Genomic DNA, 9,596 nt, shown 5'->3' with positions numbered 1-9,596 from the left:
GAATCACAGAACATGGTGCTGCACATACTTGGAAATTTAATATATTTTGTGATGTAAATTAGGGGTTTAACAAGTTGCTGTGTACATTTCACTTTTATTGTGTTTTGAAATACACTCATCAATGCTGATTAATTCTAACCTCGAAATATAAACATAGCGTTGCAGTTCCCCTTTAAGATTTAAAATGATGAAACTATATTATTAGCTTAATAGATCAATTAATACGTTTATACCCAAGCGTATTTAATACTCTAAATTAGAAAGTATAGTCTATAATTAGCTAAATAAACAGTTAAAACTTTAATACACATCCCAGCAGTGACATCTTTCCCACCAGGCAATTTCCCTCAGGATCTGACATTCCTGTTAGTGATAAGAGTAAACAACTGAATCCAAACAAGCAATTTAATTGCAGGACCCTCGGCAGTGTTTATTTTAATAATAAATTATAGAACTGAATATAATTTAATACTTTTGTAGATAATTCATTTATAAAATATAACGATTCAAATATTGTGTAAAGACGTGCGTTTGAAATTCAGTACTTTAAAAATCTTACTTTTAAGTGTATATATATATGATCCATTAAAATTAAAAATTAATAATACGAAGCGATTAATTTCGTGAACTGCACAAAGTTTTGTGACCGACGTTTAAGCAGATCTGATGTTTAAGCTGACTCTCTTAAATGTAAAATAACATATGTCATGACTTTTTTAAAGGTGTTCTTATTTTTTGTAAATTATTTTTTAACTGAATATAAATAAACGATTAAAATTCTACCAGGACTACAAAAAAACAGACTACAGAACGTTTTATTGGCGTCCTCTTGTGACCATAAAGGGTACTTTGGAATGCAATAGTAAAGACGATAAACGAATACTAAAATTTAACTAAACTAAAACTAATGTCAGAATAGGTCAGAGAAGCGTGTAATACTTTATATTAGTTTTTTTATTTTACAATAGTGCCCTCATTATTTTGATTGCTCTATTGTAACACCTTACTTAATGGATTATCTTCTGAAGTACTAAATAAACATCAGTTTGTCCACAGTTCCATATTGGTTACAATATTAATCCACGGCGAACCGTGCACTAATGAAAAACACATTAATCTCGTCCTGTGTGAATTGCACTGACACCTACTGAGATTGAGAGTGGACTGTCAGTCTCCTGCTCATCTATAAGGGGTTCAGCTCCAGATTGTTTTAATTGGGGACAGAGCCTTCTCGTGTGATGCGCTATCTGTGGAGATCACTGACCCAATCCATTAACCTCTCTGACAGAAGACTTCTTCAATCTTGAATTCCGGTTCGTAATCCTGCGTAATTCAGGTTTTGCTGTTGGTTTCAGGCTTTCCCCCACAGTATTGCTTATATTACTCAACATACGCGCGACCTCAGAGCGATTTGAGTTTGCAGTAACAAATAAAATGTATTTTTGTGATTTGTGTGAATTTTGTGAAAGTACTATTCCTTATTTTTCAGTGTTTTCTTATTTTTTTCTGGTCTTTAGAAAGTTTCAGTGTACATATGGTGGAGTTTAAAGAAGTTTGAAGTTATATAAGACTTTAATGAAACGATTTCCTTTGTACAGTACTTGTTCCCTGTGTTCTCCTTTCTTGTTGTTGACGTTTCTATTATGTTGTGGTGCAGGACCCCCTCTAGAGGCCAGCAGAAGAACCACAGCACAGTGGTTCTGCTCACTGTCCCTGCTGGGTTTCATTCCCTCGGACCTCTGACTCTCCACAGCTAATTGATGACTTAATGGGCCATCTTGCTTGTGTAGAATCTTTTTAAAAACTTGTTTCTTTTCTCAGTCGCCTGTCAAATACCTGACTTCAACGGTACTATTCCAAACAACTTCAGAACACAAAACTACTCTGCCTCTCCTCAAATTGCTTGCCATTATTTCTCACCAAACTGCTCTTCAGAGTTGATCAATTTACCTATGCTGAGCAGACATTTGGGAATGACACTTTATCGGAGACTCCCATTGAAGTTTTTTTTTCTCCTGCTGAGGTCCAGTATGTTACATTTCAGGAAACACCTAAATGAGGGCATTTCTGAAACGCAGACACTGGTACAGGATTCATAACAATTACACTCCCATTTTACCTTCTAAGAGATTAAAGGAATTTTAAAATTGAAAATTATGCCCCAGATAGAAAACAGAAATCACATGGCCTGTGATTAAAACTCATCTGGTGCAAAACCCTGATGACTCTGTTTCCTCCTGCAAACCACTGTGGTAGCGACTAGATTAGCAGATCAGTGATAGTTTTGCAATTTCCTGCATGGGATTAATAAGGTATTTATCTAGTTTTTTATATTTATATGATGAGGGCTTTGATAATGACAATTTTCTATTAAATGAAATGCCTTGTTTTATGAGGTAACATAATCCTGAAAATTGTTATATTTATGTGTGGATTTCCTGCGTAGGCAGTAATATGTCCCAGGTCACAGGAGTCACCATGTTTTTAGCCATTAATTGCAGACAACCTCAAGCTTTGGATTCACCAGGGCCTGTTTTTGTGGCCCCAAAACTTATCTTCTAATGTTGATTTAACATTTAGTGCTCTATGAAGAATGGCAATTATAGGGTTTTAGCGGTAAGCTTTAACACTATTTTAACCTTTTTTTGCACGCAAGTGAGCTGCTTGTTTGCGCTTTGTGTGGAGAAGCTCTCCAGCTCTGGCCAAACACTGGACATGAATCCCTCTGAGGGCATGTAGGCTATCTTTAGCCTATTCCTACTATGGAGTCCCACGAAACTCACGCCCAGAGCTTACAGGGACTGTAAATGTTATTCTCTGCTCGTAGTACATTTTGCTCCACATACCAGGACCGTCAAAGCCATCTACAGTGCTAATCCCACCCATGTTGCTCAGAGCTAGCTGTGTCACCAGGAGAGAAAGACTCCCTCAGTATTTAGTCTTGGAAGTGTCTTTGTTACTCTGGGTGTAGAAGCCATAAGGGTGTCTCACACAAAAAACAAGTCATATTTTTGTTGTTTCAAAATTTATTACTAAAATTATCTTATACAATTCTTAGATTTTGTACAAAAATACACATAATCATGTTATAGCAGCACAATTATTTACTAAGTGCAAAGTATTCTATTATGGAGTGAAGGAGAAATTCAAGTATGCTTTCAAAAACTAAACAGTTAAAAATGGTTAGAGGTAAAAATTGCATTAGTGCTTTAATAGAATATTTTAAATGTATTCAGAATTTTTTACTGAGGTAAATTTGTGAGTTATTCAACCAATGAAACAGTAATAAAATGTATAACATGTACTGTACCTGTAGTTATAGTGTATATAATGATGCAGACATGTACATGTACATCTAAGGAGAAAAAAGTTTATCTTGATTCACATAAAATATCAGAAAATATTTTTCCTAAACAATGAAATCAAACAAAACTTAGAACGATATGAAGTTAATTGTACAGGCCACATTAATGAACCCTGTACTCTGTGTGTAAATAATTTTCTTCTTAGATCTATCATTGAACAATAACTTCCTTCACAAACTGTTTGATCAGAAAATGAAAGCAAATTTACAAGTGATGCTTTCATTTTGAGCAAGTGATATTATATGATATTATTAGGGATAGTAAGTTTTTGAAGATTTCTCAGACACAGTTACAAATATCACATAACCAATGATGCAACTTCCTTTTTTTTTTAAATAAGGACAACATTCAATGCTTTCTACTCCAATGCAAACTCAAATTACAAATTATGCAATAAAAACACATTTGTTTCTCTTTGCTTTACCCAAAGCATCTCACTATATTTGCAATAAACTTATTATTAAGCTACTTATAGAAGCCTGGGATAACATTTTGCTCTAAAGAAAACCCTTTTAAAAATACCCCCCCGAAACATTTTTTTTATCTTGGTAAAATACATTTTTGTTTTGTTTTGTAGAAGGCTACTGATTCATAATTCATAATTTAAAAATGTAGAAAATTGCCCATCTACAATTTACAGTATCTAAATCTGCATTTTACAGTCATTACATTTTGTTCTTCCAGTCACTCAGTGACAGTAGTGACTGTCGAGATTCTTAAAGTGCTGGAGTAACTTTAGTCTATAAGGTAGGAGGAACCAACAGGTCATTTTTACTTTCAAGTATTTCTGTGACAGACTCCTGGGTGTGAAGGTGGAAAGACAAAAATGCTGTTTCATTGCCATACGCAGTAGTGAGGGATTTAGAAAATGTTGTAATAAGAAAGGTTCATATGAAATTTATCTTTAGGTTTGTTCTAAGTGCTCTCCCTACCCTCATTTTGTATTGATCTGAAATGGTAAAGGCTTCTTTTCAGCGAGAATGTCTGAAGATTGAGGTGCTGATTCTGACCTGTTTTTCTAGAGCCATGCACTTTGATTTTTTTCCCCTGATGCTTGCTGATTCACTTTGGTTCAGAATCTGCCTGGTATGAGAACATATAACCCAGAAAGGAAGCCTGAAGATATTGCTTCGAAGCCACAAGGTGCCATGATTCCTGTCTCTAGCTGGCACAGGCTTAGAACGAGGCGAGAGGGCAGCCTGTACAGATCCTATTGACAGGAACCACTGGGAGCCTCAGCTCTGATTACATCATGTGACAAGCAGGGGAGACCGGACTTTCTTTTAGGACTCTGGGATGCTGAGGTTTAGCATTTCTGGTACTAAAATAGTTACTGTGCCAGGCACTGCGTTACCCATTCAGTGTCACGTTTCATTTACAAAACACAGTCATTAAAACACTGACATTGTAAACGGAAAGTGCAGTTTCATATCTCTGTCATTAAAAAAATAAACATTGTCTTTTTGTACAAGAATACATATTGCTTAAATGTAAACATCAGTGCACAAAAGTATCTCAGACACAGTTTCTCCATGCTCAGTACAGTTCTGTCTGCTTTCCCCCTCACATTTGACTGTTTCTGTGTCAAACAGATGAGTGCTTTTCCCCTTCTCTGAGCTGTGAATAGAAAATTGCACGTTACTACAGACCATACAGTATGTCTTCAACACGGACATGGCTCAGGTTAGTGTTTGTTAGTAATGTAGGCTTTCTGTACACATACAACACATCTACAATCAGTAGTGCTTGAAAGTGGAACATAGAATGCATATGTAAAAAACATTTACCAAGGGTCATTGTACTCTACATAAAAAAACAAAAATACTGCAAAGTTTCAAATAAAACAGATGGTCTCTGTCATAATGTAGTGCCATTAGGGTCTAACGAAGCACACAAAAGGAAACTTAAAAAGTCTTAAACTATAGTGTTCATTACATGTGCATTTCATACGGCAATGCACAGGCTGTGCACTACTTCAGGTATTTAAAAAATGCTGTGGGTGAATGCATGGTGCTTTTCTTGCAAGCCACCTTCTTATTAATCGTAGAAACAGTCCCAGCTGACTGCTCAGTCATTTAAAGAGATACACATCAACCCTTTCTGTTGTTTAAAGCTAGTGCATCTTAAGTGCTCCTGTGCATAAACACAATGAATAGATCAATGTAATGCCTTTGCTAAATTGTGCATTTAATAAGCACAGCATTAACGGCATTAATCTGACAGGTTTTAAGGCTTACCATTTTTCTTTGGTTGCCGAGACAGAAAGTGCATATTGGCCTAGGTGCTGGGTTACTGGAGCGAGTGCTGCTTTGAAGGATAGTTTGATATTTCAAACAGGGCTGTCCATCTAGGCAGTCTTCTCCTAAGAGCAGGATATTTGCCAGATGAGAAATGTAACTTGAAGCCAACCGCAGGGTCTCTATCTTGGATAGCTTGCGGTCGGCAGGCTCTGTTGGTATAAGAGTCCGGAGTGCTGTAAAGGCGGTGTTAACGCTGTGGGTTCTGTCTCTCTCGCGTGCGTTGGCTGCCTGGCGCTGCTTGCTCACGCCCGCCAGCCTCGTCCGCCTCCTCCGGGCGCCCTTGCCGTTGTGCTGGCTGCAGCCGCTGGTGGACTTGTCTGAGCTCTCGCTGCCGCTGTCCAGCTCGTCCAGGTCCGAGGCCCCGCAGTCGGGGTGTCCTGCCCTCTCGCTCCCTGTGGACTTCATTCCGTACCTGGGCTGGGCTGGGACTGAGTGTGATCCATGGCAGGCAGTGGGTTCCCATCACTTTATGTGGAGTGAAAATAGCACCTGGGACCAGCTGCCACTGATCCGGTGACCAGTGTGCACTCCATCTCTTGGCAGTTCAGCGCTCCATTTTTTGAATGACTGATCCTTTTAGGATCCGCCATGTGGTCTCTCAAAAAGGAAAGACAGGTGGAGCCGTGGAGCACCTGTTCTAGTCTTTGGAGTCAAGGTTTATATATATCTCAGTGCAGTATGGTCTCTGCAGAAGCTGGGTGAAAGATACAAAACCTTCTGCCCTCTGCCTGAAAGACAGGTAATTACAGCTCTGCCAGCTGCAGTTTCTCCTCTTCCCTTCCCCTCTGTGGCAGTTTGTTCTTCTTTCTTTAGGGATGCTGGTCTCAGAACTTGTTTCTCTCAAATCCTGAATCCAAAAAGTCACATTAGAGGTGTTAGATAATCTTTTTTGTGTAAGACCATTATGACACAGGAATGTTTCTGCTCTTTAAAGCTGAATGTTAAATATTTGCTTCTCTCCCATTTATCAATAAAGTAACAATATTGTGTGTTACTTAAAATAAGATAAGTGCATTTTTTTGTGTAAATGCAATAATTATATATTACTTTGCATCTTAACAGATATCTCAAAGACTAAGCCTTAGTTTCCATCTTTTGTGGAAAAAAGCACTTAAGTCTTTTAGTTCTGTATAATTACTTTCCATTAGGCGTCTGATATGGATAATTTTAGTTTTCCAGTGAAATATTTTTTGACTACTCATTTTGGAGCTTTTTCCCAAGGTAATCTAATCCTACTTTATTTTACATTGCTTCTATATATCTCCCTCATCTTTTTCAAACTAAAATCACCGTCACATTGGTTTGACATCTTTGAAGTCATAAAGGTTTGTGTATACTCTAGATTCACTGAAATATTACCTAGCCTATAACATGAATGTTCTGTCAGATTTAATTACAATGACCTATGAAATAAATATTTCCATATGAAATGGTCTGCTATGGGTTAAACGGCACTAATGTGGTTCACGGTACAAGAAAAAAAGTGCCCTTTCGATTTCTGTTAGTCAAAATGACTGATGTTTACAAGTGCACTTGTAGACAGGCTTATTCCTGCAGGTGCTGGACTAGGCTCATGGGAGCAGGGAAACGCCTACTGGGCTGGGACACAGGAAGACGGCGAGCAGTCCCCTGGAAGATAGAATGCTTATAGCTTCCGACTGGAAAGCAACAGCTTGAAGGATCAAAAGTTTACTTGAGTTCAGGCCTCTACTGGTCAGTACATCATGAAGAAAAGAAAATCGAGAATGAAAGTGAGGAAAAGATGTAAAAATATTTTTCAAATCCAAAAGCAAAACTTTTAAAGAGTATAAATAAAAAATCCATTAAAGTCTATGGCATGACAGAGCAAAATTCTCTGACCTATTCAGACAGTTATTTTTCTCATTCTGTCTGTGCAGCAATATTACAAATACAAACAATATCTTCAGGAACCCTAAATCTGGCATTTTGCTTTCATTTTGCTGACATTGTCTTCAATGTTACATAGTTACAGCAGCAGGGAAGTGAAGAGGGAGAAACTTTGGTTCTCGGGATTAATTACTTTGGAGATTTGATAGATGTTCTCACTGCTATTTCAGCTGTTCACAAATGCAATCTTAATATTTTGATTTAGAATGATGAAGTCACTGAGGTTAACGCTATGATACGTGTCATGTAAAGTCTGCTACAGGAACAAAAGAAATGCAATAGTTGCAATAGTTCTACAGAGATTTTTATTCCTCGAGCCTTGTCACCTCCCACAGCGAGCCGGTTCCTCTCGTGATGAGTGAGCAGTACAGGTGTGCAACTTGTCCTCTAACTGTCCCCATGGTAACGGCTGCTTACCAGGACTGTGCCATCTTTAGAGCTGATAAAAATATCTGTGAATATACATGACACTTATATAGTGTTACTTCTTTAAACTTAGATTACAGCTACGTTTTAGAGTCCTGCAAATGGGAAAATTTGTATTTGTTTTTCAAAAGTGAAAATTCTGCAGACTGAATGTGCAAATTGTCTTGTCTTAATTAAACAATAAAAAAACAATAGTCCTAATAACAGGTGACTTTACATATCATTTTCATAAACTAATACTGCTATTGTATATTTAAATATTTATATGCCATCTTATACAATATATACTGTATATTGTACAGAGTTGTTGCCCTATATACTGCTCATAGATACTGCCTATTTTGCAGTCTTAGGAATTTTTTAAAAAGGGGCAAATGTTAAAAAACAGTGACATGTATTTGGTGCCCTGCAGTTTTAGCATTGTCTATAAGGTTTTTCCCTGGCAGATAGCACCACCACATACTGTACTAATCACTAACCATCTCATTGGCCTTCTGAAAGGTCAGCACAGCTCAGTCAAGGTCTTTGTCCCCTTCACCAATTGAGACATTTTCTGTAACATCAAACACCGTTTAACGTTTCCTCAGAAATTGAAATATTCATGTGTAGTGATCTACAGCTTCCTATTTTGGTCAGAAAATTTGAAAACACAGCTAATTCAAGAACTCAGTTTTCTATATTATTCCTAATGTACTGACTTCTGGGCAAAAATACAGCACATATTTTGAAGATGTTAAATTTTTGTATATACAGTATATTTGTCAGGCTGAATCAGCTGTATATAGAATATTCTGAGGTCATGCATGCCTCTAAGCAGTTTCTTTCAATAAGTACTACATAATGTGTTAATATTATTTTCAACCGATATATGTTTTATGTTTTAAACATATACACAATTTATAAAATTCTTATAAAATATTTGCTTTTTAAACTATAGAAAGAGAATTCCATAGAAATTCTGGGACATTATATTAAAACATCACTCTATTTAGGTTTCCCATAATTACACATTTGAGCCGTTGCTATTATGTGAAACGACAACCTATACCTGGGTGTTTATGTACTTCAGATAAAAGTTTTGTACTGTAGAACTTTATTATTCGAGCCACAAGGTGGCACTAATTCCCATTTAAACCGTCATTTTTTATAAAACATTTTAAAGTGGTTCTTATGTTCATGGTGCAAACTGCACAATCATTAAATGTATGCAAACAGCTCACAATCTGTACAATATGGATATATTAGCATGATCTTAGCAGGACTGTAAAGATATATATTCTGGGGCATGAATGAGCAACAAAGGTGATATATTCCCAAAGGTGTTTAAAATTCTGTATGGACTATTTTCAACTGTGATGGTAAGGAAGGTGTTTTACTGGGAAGTAATTGAATATCATTGTTTTTTCATATTGATCAGTAGATTCTAGTTATTTGTATTTTTTTGTCATTCCACGTTAAAATATTTCACCATTCTAGTTTAGGTAAGGCACACAATCCATGACAAATCAAGGAATTGTGTATCATCATGAGAGAACTGCTACATTGTAACACATAGCTACATTGTAAATCAAAGTGATATTGTTGAGCTGCTATATTG

General features: G+C 36.7%; 1 protein-coding gene across 1 annotated transcript; it reads right to left on the bottom strand.

Annotated features, from left to right (window-relative positions):
- Window positions 1-3,008: 3,008 nt before the first annotated feature.
- Window positions 3,009-6,241, bottom strand: LOC148649507 (transcription factor 15). The gene is made up of 2 exons (XM_088606299.1): window positions 5,603-6,241; window positions 3,009-4,982 (listed from the first exon to the last, which is right to left on the bottom strand). The coding sequence occupies exons 1-2, from the start codon at window positions 6,068-6,070 to the stop codon at window positions 4,950-4,952; spliced, it is 501 nt and encodes a 166-aa protein (XP_088462425.1). The 5' UTR covers window positions 6,071-6,241; the 3' UTR covers window positions 3,009-4,949.
- Window positions 6,242-9,596: the final 3,355 nt, after the last annotated feature.

The sequence above is a fragment of the Lepisosteus platostomus genome, chromosome 14, assembly GCF_059453375.1.
Source record: "Lepisosteus platostomus isolate fLepPlt1 chromosome 14, fLepPlt1.hap1, whole genome shotgun sequence".
Lineage (NCBI taxonomy): Eukaryota > Metazoa > Chordata > Actinopteri > Semionotiformes > Lepisosteidae > Lepisosteus > Lepisosteus platostomus.
The sequence above is the reverse complement of the archived record's forward strand: the minus strand, read 5'-3'. Positions and strand labels throughout refer to the sequence as shown.

Coding starts and splice junctions, on each gene's coding strand:
- LOC148649507 (XM_088606299.1), bottom strand. CDS start 6,070: ATGAAGTCCACAGGGAGCGAGAGGGCAGGACACCCCGACTGCGGGGCC. Junction 4,983..5,602: donor TCGGCAACCAAAGAAAAATG/GTAAGCCTTAAA, acceptor TTCTATTCACAG/CTCAGAGAAGGGGAAAAGCA.